The 18,565-nt window shown below is 50.9% G+C and overlaps 1 protein-coding gene across 1 annotated transcript in view; it reads right to left on the bottom strand.

Moving 5' to 3' along the window:
- Positions 1–1,558: 1,558 nt before the first annotated feature.
- The window catches only part of LOC132832915 (tapasin-like), a 67,111-nt gene continuing 50,104 nt past the window's right edge, over positions 1,559–18,565 (bottom strand). Inside the window, exons 7-11 of the mRNA XM_060851154.1 lie at positions 17,619–17,945; positions 16,403–16,504; positions 11,001–11,044; positions 8,338–8,392; positions 1,559–4,569 (exon numbers count right to left, since the gene is read on the bottom strand). Of these exons, the coding sequence (XP_060707137.1) occupies positions 8,378–8,392; positions 11,001–11,044; positions 16,403–16,504; positions 17,619–17,945 (488 nt within the window). The 3' untranslated portion in view covers positions 1,559–4,569; positions 8,338–8,377. The remainder of the gene's footprint in view (positions 4,570–8,337; positions 8,393–11,000; positions 11,045–16,402; positions 16,505–17,618; positions 17,946–18,565) is intronic.

Raw genomic sequence — 18,565 nt, 5'->3', positions numbered from 1 at the left:
GGGGAATTGTCCCATAGTGCCCAGGGATGTGCAGGTTAGGGTGGATTGGCCGTGGGAAATTGTCCCATAGCGCCCAGGGATGTGCAGGTTAGGGTGGGTTGGCCATGGGAAATTGTCCCATAGCGCCCAGGGATGTGTAGGTTAGGGTGGGTTGGCCATGGGAAATTGTCCCATAGTGCCCAGGGATGTGCAGGTTAGGGTGGGTTGGCTGTGGGAAATGCAGGGTTACAGGGATAGGGCAGGGGAATGGGTCTGGGTGGGATGCTCTTCGGAGACACAGTGTGGACTCGATGGGCTGAATAGTCTGTAAGAATTCTGATTGTGAATAGTTTTTAAAACATGACAATTCAAAAGAGATAGAGAAACATCATGGGGCTCTTACAGTACAGCACGAGGCCATTCAGCCCATCGTTCCTGACCTGCTTCTATCCCCCAGGGCCCAGTCTCCTGCCCTTCCCACCCCTATCCCCCCCATTTCCATCCTCTGTCCCTCAGGAATGCCTCAGTTGAACCTGCCCCCTCCCCCTCCATTCCCAGGCAGTACATTCCCCACCCTCACTACCCGCTGGGTGAGAAACTCTCTCCCTCACTTCACCCTCCCTCCATTTGTACATCCCTTTAAATCTAACCCCCCTCTCGTTCCTGTTCCTTTTCCGAGTGGGAACAGCTTCTCCCTCCCTCCTCTGTCCAGCCCCCCCCCCTCGGGATTATGAAAACCTGTCTCAGATCTCCCTCTCCCAGCCCCATTCTCTCCCAGAGAGAACACTCCCACCCTCTTCCATCTCTCCTCATCGCTGACCTTTCCCCATCCCTGGATCCGTCCTTGTAAATCGCTCCTTCCCTCTCTCTCCGACGTGTTCCCCATCTTCCCGATAATGTGGGGCCCACACCTGGACACAATCCTCCAGCTGGGGTCTAACAAGGGGCTGGGACAGGTTCAGCATCAGCCCCTTGCTCTTGTACTCTGTGCCCCTGTTAATAAACCCGAGGGCACTGTGTGCTTTACTCACTGCCCCCTCTCCCTGTCCCCCCACCTTCAGTGATCTGTGCACATTTACCCCCCCGCTCCCCCTGCTCCTGCCCCACCCCCTGTAGAATTGCCCCCTCCCCATTTTATATTGACCCTTCCCACCAAAGTGCATCCCCTCCCCCTTCCCTGCACTGAACCCCATCTGCCCCCTCGCTCCCCCTCCACTCCCCCCCAACCCCAACTTGTCAATGTCCTTTCAGAGTCCTGCACTGTTTCCCCCCCCCCCCCCCTCATGGTTTACAATCCTCCCCTAGTCTGGTGTCAGCTGCAAACTTGGGAATTGTCCCCCTCCCACCCCGCACAGCAAGATCCCGATCACTGAAATCTCATAAGCACTATCCAAGATTTCTCCGTCCTCCATTCAGCTCCCCCCCTCCCCACCTCCAACAACACCCTGCCTTGTTCTGAACAAAGAGTAATACTGTTGGAAGTCTACGGTAACTTTCTCCCTCCCTGACCTCGGTCAGGGGTGAAATGCTGTTGGAATCTATCGTCAAGTGGGCCTCCTGCAGATCATGAGACACAGACTGAGGAGGAAGAAAAACTTTTAATTTCCAAATAAAACCGACTTGCTCATTGGTGTACGCGATTGAAAAGTCTACACAGGCAACTTTTCCAAATAAATCCGCCTAGAGACGGCCAGAAACGGGAATAGACGGCAAAGGATTCGGGAATCGTCAGGGAACCGTCAAAGGCATCAACAGGTAAGCGTCCCCCAAACTGGCTGCTCAACAGAACAATTAAACCCCTCTCTCGGATCGGACGCTGGGAGGTGAACAAAATGCAATCACAATTCAAACTTATCATGTGGATGACCCGAACCTTCAGGGGAACACAAACTGAGGGGTCGTCTTGGTGAAAGGTCACCGTCTGTCTTTCTCCACAGATCTGTGGTTTGAATGACTTCAGAATCCAGCTCCCTGCCCTGACGTGGGACTGTAAACAGCGTCCTGCTGTTGGGGAGAGGGTCTGGAGAGGTCACTGCTTCCCTTCCCATTACCCTCTCTCCTAGCAAGGCAGGTCTCTGCTTTACAAAGTCACAAAGTCAGAAAACGACCCACAATCCAAAGGTGAAAGGGATAGAGTGCTCGTAGATAATCACATCTGACCGAGGCTCTGAACAGCACAATTACCGTAGTGGTTCTGTTCGCCGAGCTGGAAGTTTTTGTTGCAAACGTTTCGTCCCCTGGCTAGGAGACATCATCAGTGCTTTGGAGCCTCCTGCGAAGCGCTTAGAACATAGAACATAGAAGGATACAGCGCAGTACAGGCCCTTCGGCCCTCGATGTTGCGCCGACCGAATCCTACCTAACCTATACTAGCCCAATAACTTCCAAATGCCTATCCAATGCCCGCTTAAATGACCATAAAGAAGGAGAGTTCACCACTGATACAGGCAGGGCATTCCATGAACTCACAACCCGCTGTGTGAAGAATCTACCTCTAACATCTGTCCTATACCTACCACCCCTTAATTTAAAGCTATGTCCCCTAGTAACACCTGACTCCATTAGCGGTAAAAGGTTCTTAGTATCTACCCTATCTAAACCCCTAATCATCTTATACACTTCTATCAGATCTCCCCTAAACCTTCTCTTCTCCAATGAGAACAGCCCCAAGTGCCTCAGCCTTTCCTCATAAGATTTTCCTACCATTCCAGGCAACATCCTGGTAAACCTCCTCTGCACCCGTTCTAAAGCTTCCACATCCTTCCTATAGTATGGCGACCAAAACTGCACACAATACTCCAGATGAGGCCTCACCAGAGTCTTATACAACTGCAACATGACCTCAGGACTCCGGAACTCAATTCCTCTGCCAATAAAGCCCAGTACACCATATGCCTTCCTCACAGCACTATTTACCTGGGTGGCAACTTTCAGAGATCTGTGTACATGGACACCAAGATCCCTCTGCTCATCCACACTACCAAGTAGCCTACCATTAGCCCAGTAATCCATCATCTTGTTATTCCTACCAAAGTGAACGACTTCGCACTTAGCTACATTGAATTCCATTTGCCACATTTCCGCCCAGCTCTGCAACTTATCTATATCCCGCTGTAACCTACCACTTCCTTCCTCACTATCCACAACTCCACCGACTTTTGTGTCATCTGCAAACTTGCTTACCCAGCTTTCAAGTCCTTCCTCTAGATCATTTATAAAGATAACAAAAAGCAATGGTCCCAAAACAGATCCTTGTGGTACACCGCTAGTAACTGCGCTCCAAGATGAACATAATCCATCAACTACTACCCTCTGTCTCCTTCCAGCCAGCCAATTCCTAATCCAAACCTCTAATGTATCCTCAATGCCATACCTCCGTAGTTTTAGCATTAGCCTACCATGGGGAATCTTTGATGTTTCTTCCGGCATTTATAGTGGCTATCCAACTAGCCACGAAAAGACACGACCAGCTATCCCTAGTAGCCACACACTCAGACAACAAGCAACATGAATTCGACTGGGAAAACACTACTATCATAGGGCAAGCCAGACAGAGAACAGCCAGGGAATTCCTAGAGGCATGGCATTCATCCACAAACTCCATCAACAAACACACCGACCTGGACTCAATATACCAACCACTACAGCGGACAGCTGAAACTGACACCCGGAAGCGGCAAGGACAGACCACTATAAATACTGGAAGAAACATCAAAGAAGCGCTTCGCAGGAGGCTCCAGTGCACTGAAGATGTCTCCTAGCCAGGGGACGAAACGTTTGCAACAAAAACTTCCAGCTCGGCGAACAGAACCACAACAATGAGCACCCGAGCTACAAATCTTCGCACAAACTTTGAGCACAATTACCATTAGTGCAGTGTCCTTAAAATAGTTTTCCCTGAGTTCACGCGAAAGAACCAAAGTCATCCCACTGTGTGTTTATACAGAGTCTCCATCATATGCACATAGTCCTGCTGTATATTTACAGTGTCTCTATAACAGATCGCAGGGCAACATTCCCACTCTATGTTTGCAGAGTCTCTAACATAGAGACCACAGGGTGATATTCCCACTGTGTGTTTACAGAGTCTCTAACATAGAGACCACAGGGTGATATTCCCACTGTGTGTTTACAGAGTCTCTACAATATAAACCGAGATCTCGGGGCCATATTCGGCTGTATGTTTACAGTGTCTCTCTCATGTATACAGACATCTCAGAGCAATATCCCATTGTACGTTTACAGCATCACTAGAATGTACAGAAATGTTGCCTTCCCAACAGAGTGTTTTCAAAGCAGAGGGGAAAGAGACTGACTACTGAGCACCCCCACCCCCCCCCCCCAGTGATTTTTAACCAGTAATTTCAACCTTCAATGCAAATTTCAGAGTATTATTTACACGATCTGTTCAGAAACTGCCTACCATGTCTACCAAGCTGCTCGCAAACGCACGCGGATTAAAAAACACACACACACACAAAACGAAACAGGAAAAGCTTGGAGTGCTGCGGCATCATCGAAAATCAGCTGGTCAGAGCTGAGGGGATCAGCTGAACCCCCTCCCCTTCTCTCCACCCATCACTGAGGCACCTAGAACAGAAATAAAAATAGTTTAGCCCAAGGACCAGAGAAATCTGCAGATTGTAATCATCACCCTTGGGAGAAGAACCGCGAATTTGTTCCAACAGGGTCTGGAGCAGCCTGGAGGTTAAGCATCTCATTTCAGACTTAGCCACCTGACACCATTCCCCACCAGCCAGGGGTTATATCTTACCCTCAGTCACAGTTTGTGGTTTCATATTTTAGCTGTTTCGTTATTCACGCATTGTTCAATGAGGTCTGCAGGCAAAGTCTTGGGAAGCAGAGGTGGAGAGGGGTGGGCAGTGTCAACGTCCCCGGAGTGACAGTAACTGACAGCCTGTCCTGGGTTACCCATGGAGATGTTAAGAAGCACAACAAGGTCTCTCCTTCCTCAGGAGGACCCAGGGACTTCAGCATGATACCCTGCAGTGTAACCCTGTCCCCCTGGCTCTGTCCCAGCCCACGATCACCTGTACGGCCCCATTTCTATGATCCGCCTGTCCCCCTGGCTCTGTCCCAGCGCCCGTTCACCTGTACGGCCCCGTGTCTATGATCTGCCTGTCCCCCTGGCTCTGTCCCAGCCCACGATCACCTGTACGGCCCCATTTCTATGATCCGCCTGTCCCCCTGGCTCTGTCCCAGCCCCCGATCACCTGTACGGCCCCGTGTCTATGATCTGCCTGTCCCCCTGGCTCTGTCCCAGCCCCCGATCACCTGTACGGCCCTGTGTCTATGATCTGCCTGTATTGCTCACAAAACACAACTTTTCCCTGTACTTAGGTAAACGTGACTACAGTAAATCTCTCCTCACCACAGCCAATAGACAATAGGTGCAGGAGTAGGCCATTCTGCCCTTCGAGCCTGCACCGCCATTCAATATGATCATGGCTGATCATTCCTAATCAGTATCCTCTTCCTGCCTTATCTCCATAACCCTTGATTCCACTATCTTTGAGAGCTCTATCCAAGTCTTTCTTAAATGAATCCAGAGACTGGGCCTCCACTGCCCTCTGGGGCAGAGCATTCCACACAGCCACCACTCTCTGGATGAAGAAGTTTCTCCTCATCTCTGTCCTAAATGGTCTACCCCGTATTTTTAAGCTATGTCCTCTGGTTCGGCACTCACCCATCAGCGGAAACATGTTTCCTGCTGCCAGGGTGTCCAATCCTTTCATAATCTTATATGTCTCAATCAGATCCCCTCTCAGTCTTCTAAACTCAAGGGTATACAAGCCCAGTCGCTTCAGTCTTTCAGTGTAAGGTAATCCCACCATTCCAGGAATTGACCTCGTGAACCTACGCTGCACTCCCTCAATAGCCAGAATGTCTTTCCTCAAATTTGGAGACCAGAACTGCACACAGTACTCCAGGTGTGGTCTCACCAGGGCCCTGTACAGCTGCAGAAAAACCTCTTTGCTTCTATACTCAATCCCTCTTGTTATGAAGGCCAGCATGCTATTAGCCTTCTTCACTACCTGCTGTACCTGCATGCTTGCCTTCATTGACTGGTGTACAAGAACACCCAGATCTCTCTGTACTGCCCCTTTACCTAAATTGATTCCATTGAGGTAGTAATCTGCCTTCCTGTTCTTGCCACCAAAGTGGATAACCATACATTTATCCACATTAAACTGCATCTGCCATGCATCTGCCCACTCACCTAACCTGTCCAGGTCACCCTGTAATCTCCTAACATCCTCATCACATTTCACCCTGCCACCCAGCTTAGTATCATCAGCAAATTTGCTAATGTTATTGCTGATACCATCTTCTATATCATTAACATATATTGTAAAAAGCTGCGGTCCCAGCACTGATCCCTGCGGTACCCCACTGGTCACTGCCTGCCATTCCGAAATGGAGCCGTTTATCACTACTCTTTGTTTCCTATCAGCCAACCAATTTTCAATCCAATCTAGTACTTTGCCCCCAATACCATGCGCCCTAATTTTGCTCACTAACCTCCTATGTGGGACTTTATCAAAAGCTTTCTGAAAGTCCAGGTACACTACATCTACTGGATCTCCCTCGTCCATCTTCAGAGTTACATCCTCAAAAAATTCCAGAGGATTAGTCAAGCATGATTTCCCCTTCATAAATCCATGCTGACTCTGACCTATCCTGTTACTACTATCCAGATGTGTCGTAATTTCATCCTTTATAATAGACTCCCACCACTGAGGTCAGACTAACTGGTCTATAATTTCCTGCTTCTCTCTCCCACCTTTCTTAAAAAGTGGTATAACATTAGCCACCCTCCAATCCTCAGGAACCGACCCCGAATCTATCGAACTCTGGAAAATAATCACCAACGCATCCACGATTTCCCGAGCCACCTCCTTCAATACCCTGGGATGTAGACCATCAGGCCCCGGAGACTTATCAACCTTCAGACCTAACAGTCTCTCCAACACCAAATCCTGGCATATATAGATTCCCTTAAGTTCAGGTCCTTCAGCCTCAGGGAGATTGCTTGTGTCTTCCCCAGTGAACACAGATCTGAAGTACCCATTTAATTCTTCTGCCATTTCTTTGTTCCCCTTAATATATTCTCCTGTTTCTGTCTTCAAGGGCCCAATTTTAGTCCTAACCATTTTTTTGCCTTTCACATACCTAAAAAAAAGCTTTTACTATCCTCCTTTATATTATTGGCTAGTTTACCTTCGTACCTCATTTTTTCTCTGCGTATTTCCTTCTTGATAATCCTCTGTTGCTCTTTAAAAGCTTCCCAGTCCTCAGTTTTCCCACTTATCTTTGCTATGTTATACTTTTTCTCTTTTAACTTTATATGTTTCTTAACTTCCCTCGTCAGCCACGGCCGCCCATGCCTCCTCCTGGGATCTTTCTTCCTTTTAGGAATGAACTGATCCTGCAACTTCTGCATTATACACAGAAATATCCGCCATTGTTCCTCCAAGGTCATCCCTGCTAAGGTATTGCACCATTGAACTTTGGCCAGCTCCTCCCTCATAGCTCCATAGTTCCCTTTATTCAACAGAAGTACTGTCAGTTCCGACTGTACCCTCTCCCCCTCAAATTGCTAAATGCATTATGGTCACTACTTCCCAATGGCTCCTTCACTTCGAGGTCTCTGACCAATTCTGGTTTGTTACACAATACCAGATCCAGAATTGCCTTCTCCCTGGTCGGCTCCAGCACCAGCTGCTCTAAGAATCCATCTCTGAGGCACTCCACAAAGTCTCTTTCTTGAGATCCAATACCATCCTGATTCTCCCAGTCTACCTGCATGTTAAAATCCCCCATAACAACTGTAGTAACATCTTTGCGACAGGCCAATTTCAGCTCCTGATTCATCTTACATCCGACATCCAGACTACTGTTTGGGGGCCTGTAGATGACTCTCAAGAGGGTCTTTTTACCCTTAGTATTTCTCAGCTCTATCCACACTGACTCTACATCTCCTGATTCTAGGTCCCCCCGCGCAAGGGACTGAATATCATCCCTTACCAACAAGGCCACCCCACCCCCTCTGCCCGTCAGTCTGTCCTTACCATAGCACGTGTAGCCTTGAATATTCATTTCCAAGGCCCTGTCCACTTGAAGCCACGTCTCCGTTATCCCCACAATAGTGTATCTGCCAATTTCCACCCTCCCCCCACCCTCCTGATCGACCCCTATTTCACTCAGCCCTACAGCATGATCCCTTTCTGAGGTTTCTGCTTGGTAACATTGTCTCCCTCTCTCTGTTCAGTGTCAGTGGGAGCAGCACAGCACTCACTCACAGGAACTGTGGTTAAAAATCCCTTTTATACGTACCGACAGTTCGTCAGCACCTCTCTGACAGCAGCCTGGATGGTTAGTTAGTTTTCACCTGGAAGACAGGATGGGGAAGGTGCAGTGAGTAATGATGTGAGAGATTGGACAGGAACACCCCCTGCCTCTCCCTCTCCCTCTCCCTGTTCAGTGGACCTCAGTCTGAGTGTGATACAGATAACCACAAGTGTTTACCTCCTGTAACATCTCCGGGTCCCTCCCTGTATCTCACTGTCTGCCCCATTCACCCCTGGCACATGGGCACCACGGGGTGGGGTGGGGTGGGGTTAGGATTTATTGTCCTACCCACAACTGGCTCAACCCCCAATAGCAGGAATCATTCCCATTAACCAGCAGGACTAACCCCATTAACCAGCAGGAATAGACCCCATTAACCAGCAGGAATAACCCCGATTAACCAGCAGGAGTAGCTCCCATTGACCAGCAGGAATAGCTCCCATTGACCAGCAGGAATTGCCCCCATTAACCAGCAGGAATTGCCCCCGTTAACCAGCAGGAATAACCCCCATTAACCAGTAGGAATCGTCTCCATTAACCAGTAGGAATAACTCTGCCCATTAACCAGCAGGAATGGACCCCATTAACCAGCAGGAATAGCTTCCATTAACCAGCAGGAATATCCCCCATTAACCAGCAGGAATAGCTTCCATTAACCAGCAGGAATAGCCCCATTAACCAGCAGGAATACCTCCAATTAACCAGCCCTCATTAACCATCAGGAATAATTCCATAAATCAGCAGGGATAGCTCCCATTAACCTACAGAAATATCTCTCATTAACCAGCAGGAATTGCCCCCATAAACCAGCAGGAATAACCCCCATTAACCAGCAGGAATAGATCCCATTAGCTAGCAGGAATAACCCCTATTAACCAGCAGGGGTAGCTTCCATTTACCAGCAGGAATAACCCCCATTAACCAGCAGGAATATCCCCCATTAACCAGCAGAAATATCTCCCATTAACCAGCATAAATAACCCCCATTAACCAGCAGGAATATCCCCCATTAACCAGCAGAAGTATCTCCCATTAACCAGCAGGATTCGTCTCCATTAATCAGTAGGAATAGCTCTGCCCATTGACCAGCAGGAATGGACCCCATTAACTAGCAGGAACATCCCCATTAACCAGCAGGAATAGCTTCCATTAACCAGCAGGAATATCCCCCATTAACCAGCAGGAATATCCCCATTAACCAGCAGGAATAAACCCCCTAAACCAGCAGAAATAACCCCCATTAACCAACAGGATAACCCCCATTAACCAGTAGGAATATCCCCCATTCAAGGTTTGTGCGAAGATTTGTAGCTCGGGTGCTCGTTGTTGTGGTTCTGTTCGCCGAGCTGGAAGTTTTTGTTGCAAACGTTTCGTCCCCTGGCTAGGAGACATCTTCAGTGCACTGGAGCCTCCTGCGAAGCGCTTCTTTGATGTTTCTTCCGGCATTTATAGTGGTCTGTCCTTGCCGCTTCCGGGTGTCAGTTTCAGCTGTCCGCTGTAGTGGTTGGTATATTGGGTCCAGGTCGATGTGTTTGTTGATGGAGTTTGTGGATGAATGCCATGCCTCTGGGAATCCCCTGGCTGTTCTCTGTCTGGCTTGCCCTATGATAGTAGTGTTTTCCCAGTCGACTACTGCGACCCTTAGGACTCATAACGGCACACAAACCAACAGCCACGCTCAGACAACAACTTACTAGAACAAAGGAGCCGATACCCAACATGAGCAAAACTAATGTAGTTTACAAACTACCATGCAAGGACTGCACAAAACACTATATAGGACAAACAGGAAGACAGCTAACAATCCGCATACATGAACATCAACTAGCCACGAAACGACACGACCAGCTATCCCTAGTAGCCACACACTCAGACAACAAGCAACATGAATTCGACTGGGAAAACACTACTATCATAGGGCGGCACGGTGGCACAGTGGTTAGCACTGCTGCCTCACAGCGCCAGAGACCCAGGTTCAATTCCCGACTCAGGCGACTGACTGTGTGGAGTTTGCACATTCTCCCCGTGTCTACGTGGGTTTCCTCCAGGTGCTCTGGTTTCCTCCCACAGTCCAAAGATGTGCGGGTCAGGTGAATTGGCCATGCTAAATTGCCCGTAGTGTTAGGTAAGGGGTAAATGTAGGGGTATGGGTGGGTTGCGCTTCGGCGGGTTGGTGTGGACTTGTTGGGCCGAAGGGCCTGTTTCCACACTGTAAGTAATCTAATCTAATACCAACCACTACAGCGGACAGCTGAAACTGACACCCGGAAGCGGCAAGGACAGACCACTATAAATGCCGGAAGAAACATCAAAGAAGCGCTTCGCAGGAGGCTCCAGTGCACTGAAGATGTCTCCTAGCCAGGGGACGAAACGTTTGCAACAAAAACTTCCAGCTCGGCGAACAGAACCACAACAATATCCCCCATTAACCAGCAGGAATACCTCCCATTAACCAGCAGGAATTGTCACCATTAACCAGCAGGAATATCCCCCATTAACCAGCAGGAATATCTGCATTAACCAGCAGGGAAAGCTCCCATTAACCAGCAGGAATTGCCTTCGTTCTGACTCCATTCCGAGCCGGAAGTTGCTTTGAGGTTAATCTCCGTGACCTTTGCCCTGAGTCAGCGTGACCCTCAGCTGTTTACCTTTTCTGCTGGTCTCCCTTCTGTTCCAAACAGCAGACCGTATACTGCAAAAACAAACACACACGTACACTTTCCAACCAATAACCAGCAGGAACAGACCCCATTAACCAGCAGGGATAGACCCCATTAACCAGCAGGGATAGACCCCAATAACCAGCAGGAACAGACCCCATTAACCAGCAGGAACAGACCCCATTAACCAGCAGGAATAGACCCCAATAACCAGCAGGAATAGACCTTTAACCAGCAGGAACAGACCCCAATAACCAGCAGGAACAGACCCCATTAACCAGCAGGGATAGACCCCATTAACCAGCAGGAACAGACCCCAATAACCAGCAGGGATAGACCCCATTAACCAGCAGGGATAGACCCCATTAACCAGCAGGGATAGACCATTAACCAGCAGGGATAGACCTTTAACCAGCAGGGATATCCCCCATTAACCAGCAGGGATATCCCCCATTAACCAGCAGGGATAGACCCCATTAACCAGCAGGAATAGACCTTTAACCAGCAGGGATCGACCCCATTAACCAGCAGGAATATCCCCCATTAACCAGCAGGGATAGACCCCATTAACCAGCAGGAATATTCCCCATTAACCAGCAGGGATAGACCCCATTAACCAGCAGGAATAGACCTTTAACCAGCAGGGATCGACCCCATTAACCAGCAGGAATAGTCCCCATTAACCAGCAGGAATAGTCCCCATTAACCAGCAGGGATAGACCCCATTAACCAGCAGGAATAACCCCCATTAACCAGCAGGAATAACCCCCATTAACCAGCAGGGATAGACCTCATTAACCAGAGGAATAGCCCCCATTAACCAGCAGGAATAACCCCCATTAACCAGCAGGAATAACCCCCATTAACCAGCAGGAATAGACCTCATTAACCAGTAGGAATAACACCCATTAACCAGCAGGAAAGGGAGGGGGTGTTGGGGAGGTGGCTACAGAAATAGGAAAAGAGTTTAGTGGCTGGAGGGGGTATAGAGATACAGAGGGGTGTGGGGGGGTATAGAGATACAGAGGGGTGTGGGGGGTATAGAGATACAGAGGGGTGTGGGGTGGTAGAGAGATACAGAGGGGTGTGGGGGGGTATAGAGATACAGAGGGGTGTGGGGGGTATAGAGATACAGAGGGGTGTGGGGGGTATAGAGATACAGAGGGGTGTGGGGGGGTATAGAGATACAGAGGGGTGTGGGGGGGTAGAGAGATACAGAGGGGTGGTAGAGAGATACAGAGGGGTGTGGGGGGGGGTATAGAGATACAGAGGGGGGGTATAGAGATACAGAGGGGTGTGGGGGGGTATAGAGATACAGAGGGGTGGGGGGGTATATAGAGATACAGAAGGGTGTGGGGGGTATAGAGATACAGAGGGGTGTGGGGGGGTATAGAGATACAGAGGGGTGTGGGGGGGTATAGAGATACAGAGGGGGGTATAGAGATACAGAGGGGTGTGGGGGGTATAGAGATACAGAGGGGGGGTATAGAGATACAGAGGGGTGTGGGGGGGTATAGAGATACAGAGGGGTGGTAGAGAGATACAGAGGGGTGTGGGGGGGGTATAGAGATACAGAGGGGGGGTATAGAGATACAGAGGGGTGTGGGGGGGTATAGAGATACAGAGGGGGGGTATAGAGATACAGAGGGGTGGGGGGGTATATAGAGATACAGAAGGGTGTGGGGGGTATAGAGATACAGAGGGGTGTGGGGGGGTATATAGAGATACAGAGGGGGGTATAGAGATACAGAGGGGTGTGGGGGGTATAGAGATACAGAGGGGGGTATAGAGATACAGAGGGGTGTGGGGGGGTATAGAGATACAGAGGGGTGTGGGGGGTATATAGAGATACAGAGGGGGGGTATAGAGATACAGAGGGGTGTGGGGGGGTATAGAGATACAGAGGGGGGTATAGAGATACAGAGGGGTGTGGGGGGGTATAGAGATACAGAGGGGGGTATAGAGATACAGAGGGGTGTGGGGGGGTATAGAGATACAGAGGGGGGGTATAGAGATACAGAGGGGCGGTATAGAGATACAGAGGGGTGTGGGGGGGTATAGAGATACAGAGGGGGGGTATAGAGATACAGAGGGGTGTGGGGGGGTATAGAGATACAGAGGGGTGTGGGGGGGTATAGAGATACAGAGGGGGGTATAGAGATACAGAGGGGTGTGGGGGGGTATAGAGATACAGAGGGGGGTATAGAGATACAGAGGGGTGTGGGGGGGTATAGAGATACAGAGGGGGGGTATAGAGATACAGAGGGGTGTGGGGGTGTATAGAGATACAGAGGGGTGTGGGGGTGTATAGAGATACAGAGGGGGGGTATAGAGATACAGAGGGGTGTGGGGGGGGTATAGAGATACAGAGGGGTGGGGGGGGTATAGAGATACAGAGGGGTGTGGGGGGGGTATAGAGATACAGAGGGGTGTGGGGGGTATAGAGATACAGAGGGGTGTGGGGGGGTATAGATATACAGAGGGGGGGTATAGAGATACAGAGGGGTGTGGGGGGGTATAGAGATACAGAGGGGTGTGGGGGGGTATAGAGATACAGAGGGGGGGTATAGAGATACAGAGGGGTGTGGGGGGGGTATAGAGATACAGAGGGGGGGTATAGAGATACAGAGGGGTATGGGGGGGGTATAGAGATACAGAGGGGGGGTATAGATATACAGAGGGGTGTGGGGGGGATATAGAGATACAGAGGGGGGGGTATAGAGATACAGAGGGGTGTGGGGAGGGTCAGAGATACAACAATGTGACCACTGTAATATAATGTATATAAAACATATCACACTGGACTATAACGTACATAAAATATACCGCACGTGCTAATATAACAGCAATATTTGTCGGTGTAATCTTGCAGCTGTCACAAGGGCAGGTGGAGGGTCAGGTCGTGTCGAGGAGGTGGGGAGGCTGCAGCCGGGCTTGGACAGGCTGAAAAACGTGAGCAGAGAAATGGCAGATGGAATCCAATGTGGGAAAGTGTGAGGTTCTGCACTTTGGTAGGAAGAGCAGGAACACACTGTTTTCTAAATGGGGAAAGACTTCAGCAATATGAAATGCGAAAGAACTTGAAAGAATCCTGAACTCAGACTCCTCAGATAGACAGGTTGGATTAGGTAGCAGTTAGGAAAGGAAATGTAATGTTAGCATTCACTTCAAGAGGGCTAGAATACAAGAGCAGGGATGCACGGCTGAGACTGGATAAGGATCTGGTTTCTTTGGGATATCGTGGTCAGTTTTGGGCCCTGTATCTAAGGAAGGGTGCACTGACATTGGAGAAGGTCCAGACGAGATTTACAAAGAATGATCCAAGGGATGAAAGGGGTTTGAAGATTCTGGATCTGTGCTCCATAGAATTCCAAAGGATGAGAGGAAGGAATCCATTAGAAACTTTGAGAATCCTGAGTGGTCTGGATAGAGTGGACATGGAGAAGATGTTGGTACCAGTAGGAGAGACGAGGACCCGAGGGCACAGCCTCTGGATGTAGGGACCAACCCTTTCGAACTGAGATGAGGAGGCATTTCCTGAGGCAGAGGATGGGGACTCTGGAATTCAGTGTCACACAAGACTGTGGGGGTTCAGGTCATTGAGTGCATTAAAGATGGAGAGAGATCGGTTCTTGATTGGGAACGGGGTCAGGGTTACAGAGGGAAGGCAGGAGAGTGGGGTTGGGAATGGGGTCAGGGTTACAGAGAGAAGGCAGGAGAGTGGGGTTGGGAATGGGGTCAGGGTTACAGAGAGAAGGCAGGAGAGTGGGGTTGGGAATGGGGTCAGGGTTACAGAAAGAAAGCAGGAGAGTGGGGTTGGGAACGGGGTCAGGGTTACAGAGGGAAGGCAGGAGAGTGGGGTTGGGAATGGGGTCAGGGTTACAGAGGGAAGGCAGGAGAGTGGGGTTGGGAATGGGGTCAGGGTTACAGAGAGAAGGCAGGAGAGTGGGGTTGGGAATGGGGTCAGGGTTACAGAGAGAAGGCAGGAGAGTGGGGTTGGGAATGGGGTCAGGGTTACAGAGAGAAGGCAGGAGAGTGGGGTTGGGAATGGGGTCAGGGTTACAGAGAGAAGGCAGGAGAGTGGGGTTGGGAATGGGGTCAGGGTTACAGAGAGAAGGCAGGAGAGTGGGGTTGGGAATGGGGTCAGGGTTACAGAGAGAAGGCAGGAGAGTGGGGTTGGGAATGGGGTCAGGGTTACAGAGAGAAGGCAGGAGAGTGGGGTTGGGAATGGGGTCAGGGTTACAGAGAGAAGGCAGGAGAGTGGGGTTGGGAATGGGGTCAGGGTTACAGAGAGAAGGCAGGAGAGTGGGGTTGGGAATGGGGTCAGGGTTACAGAGAGAAGGCAGGAGAGTGGGGTTGGGAATGGGGTCAGGGTTACAGAGAGAAGGCAGGAGAGTGGGGTTGGGAATGGGGTCAGGGTTACAGAGAGAAGGCAGGAGAGTGGGGTTGGGAATGGGGTCAGGGTTACAGAGAGAAGGCAGGAGAGTGGGGTTGGGAATGGGGTCAGGGTTACAGAGAGAAGGCAGGAGAGTGGGGTTGGGAATGGGGTCAGGGTTACAGAGGGAAGGCAGGAGAGTGGGGTTGGGAATGGGGTCAGGGTTACAGAGAGAAGGCAGGAGAGTGGGGTTGGGAATGGGGTCAGGGTTACAGAGAGAAGGCAGGAGAGTGGGGTTGGGAATGGGGTCAGGGTTACAGAGAGAAGGCAGGAGAGTGGGGTTGGGAATGGGGTCAGGGTTACAGAGGGAAGGCAGGAGAGTGGGGTTGGGAATGGGGTCAGGGTTACAGAGGGAAGGCAGGAGAGTGGGGTTGGGAATGGGGTCAGGGTTACAGAGAGAAGGCAGGAGAGTGGGGTTGGGAATGGGGTCAGGGTTACAGAGAGAAGGCAGGAGAGTGGGGTTGGGAATGGGGTCAGGGTTACAGAGAGAAGGCAGGAGAGTGGTTGGGAATGGGGTCAGGGTTACAGAGAGAAGGCAGGAGAGTGGGGTTGGGAATGGGGTCAGGGTTACAGAGAGAAGGCAGGAGAGTGGGGTTGGGAATGGGGTCAGGGTTACAGAGAGAAGGCAGGAGAGTGGGGTTGGGAATGGGGTCAGGGTTACAGAGAGAAGGCAGGAGAGTGGGGTTGGGAATGGGGTCAGGGTTACAGAGGGAAGGCAGGAGAGTGGGGTTGGGAATGGGGTCAGGGTTACAGAGGGAAGGCAGGAGAGTGGGATTGGGTTTGGGAAGATCGAATGGTGGAGCGGACTGGATGGGCCGAATGGTCTCCTCCTGCTGCTGTTTGGCCCATTGTGGGTTTTATTGGGAGGCTCAGTGAAGTCGAACTGCCAATGGGGAGGTGACGGAGAGTTACAGATCTCCTGACCGATGGTTCCATGTTCCGTGGGGCTGTTTACCTTTCTCCATGAATATCCAGTAGAGGAATTTCAATATTCCGTACACAATGAAGGCACAGACAAACATCCCAATGGCATCATCAAGGGACGGGCCAGACACTCCTGTGGACAGAGGATCACAGACATTCCTCAACAGCCGCATGGACACGGTGACAACAACTCACCCAACCTCACCATCCCGCCCGGATACTCAATACCCTAATAACGACAAGTCTCCCATCGTCACCATCCCGCCCGGATACTCAATACCCTAATAACGACAAGTCCCCCATCGTCACCATCCCGCCCGGATACTCAATACCCTAATAACGACAAGTCTCCCATCGTCACCATCCCGCCCGGATACACAATACCCTAATAACGACAAGTCTCCCATCGTCACCATCCCGCCCGGATACACAATACCCTAATAACGACAAGTCTCCCATCGTCACCATCCCGCCCGGATACTCAATACCGTAATAACGACAAGTCTCCCATCGTCACCATCCCACCCTGATACTCAATACCCTAATAACGACAAGTCTCCCATCGTCACCATCCCGCCCGGATACTCAATACCCTAATAACGACAAGTCTCCCATCGTCACCATCCCGCCCGGATACACAATACCCTAATAACGACAAGTCCCCCATCGTCACCATCCCGCCCGGATACTCAATACCCTAATAACGACAAGTCCCCCATCGTCACCATCCCGCCTGGATACTCAATACCCTAATAACGACAAGTCTCCCATCGTCACCATCCCGCCCGGATACCCAATACCCTAATAACGACAAGTCTCCCATCGTCACCATCCCGCCCGGATACTCAATACCCCAATAACGACAAGTCTCCCCTCGTCACCATCCCGCCCGGATACACAATACCCTAATAACGACAAGTCTCCCATCGTCACCATCCCGCCCGGATACACAATACCCTAATAACGACAAGTCTCCCATCGTCACCATCCCGCCCGGATACTCAATACCCTAATAACGACAAGTCTCCCATCGTCACCATCCCGCCCGGATACACAATACCCTAATAACGACAAGTCTCCCATCGTCACCATCCCACCCGGATACCGATATGGGGTGATCACAGGCAAATGGGTCAAATTTGGTCTGGGAAACTCATTTGGCATGGAGGTGTTGGTCCGAAGGGTCTTGTCAATGGCCTGTGGCCCCGTCCCCCTCTATAGCACCCAGTCTCCCGCGCACCGTTTACCTGCGACCTTCAGCGTGACGGTCTTGCGCACAGGGGTCTTGATGGAGTCGTGTTCGACGTGGCAGGTGTAAGTGGCAAGGTGGTCCTCCCAGCTGGGCACCACCGTCAGGTAGCTGCTCATGTTGTATGTTCCATCAGGGTTTTGACGATGACCGCTCAGCATGCTGTCCGTGATGAGCTCCGAGCTGCTGTTCCCCGCTGCACCCTTCCTGCTCCAGCTCACAGTCACATCCAGAGGGTAGTAGGAGGAGACATCACAGGTGACTGTCTGCTCCTGGCCAGGCACCAGCACCAGGGGGTCCGGACTCACCGTCACCTTGGGACGCTCTACCAACCGAGATCAGGCTAGGTTAGTCACCCACACCACACTGCCCGTCCCACCAGTGTCACAGTGGTTGGCACTACTGCCTCACAACGCCATAGACCGGAGTTCAATCTCACCCTCGAGTGACTGTCTGTGTGATGCTGGAACATTCTCCCTGTGTCTGCGTGAGTTTCCTCCATGTGCTGTGGTTTCCTCCCAAAGATGTGTAGGTTAGGGTGGATTGGCCGTGGGAAATTGTCCCATAGTGCCCGGGGATGTGTAGGTTAGGGTGGATTGGCCATGGGGGGAAATTGTCCCATAGTGCCCAGGGATGTGCAGGTTAGGGTGGATTGGCCATGGGGGGAAATTGTCCCATAGTGCCCAGGGATGTGCAGGTTAGGGTGGATTGGCCATGGGGGGAAATTGTCCCATAGTGCCCAGGGATGTGCAGGTTAGGGTGGATTGGCCATGGGGGGAAATTGTCCCATAGTGCCCAGGGATGTGCAGGTTAGGGTGGATTGGCCATGGGGGGAAATTGTCCCATAGTGCCCAGGGATGTGCAGGTTAGGGTGGATTGGCCATGGGGGGAAATTGTCCCATAGTGCCCAGGGATGTGCAGGTTAGGGTGGATTGGCCATGGGAA

The sequence above is a fragment of the Hemiscyllium ocellatum genome, chromosome 35 (genome assembly GCF_020745735.1).
Source record: "Hemiscyllium ocellatum isolate sHemOce1 chromosome 35, sHemOce1.pat.X.cur, whole genome shotgun sequence".
Classification (NCBI taxonomy): Eukaryota; Metazoa; Chordata; class Chondrichthyes; order Orectolobiformes; family Hemiscylliidae; genus Hemiscyllium; species Hemiscyllium ocellatum.
This window is presented reverse-complemented; position numbering and strand designations above follow the sequence as displayed.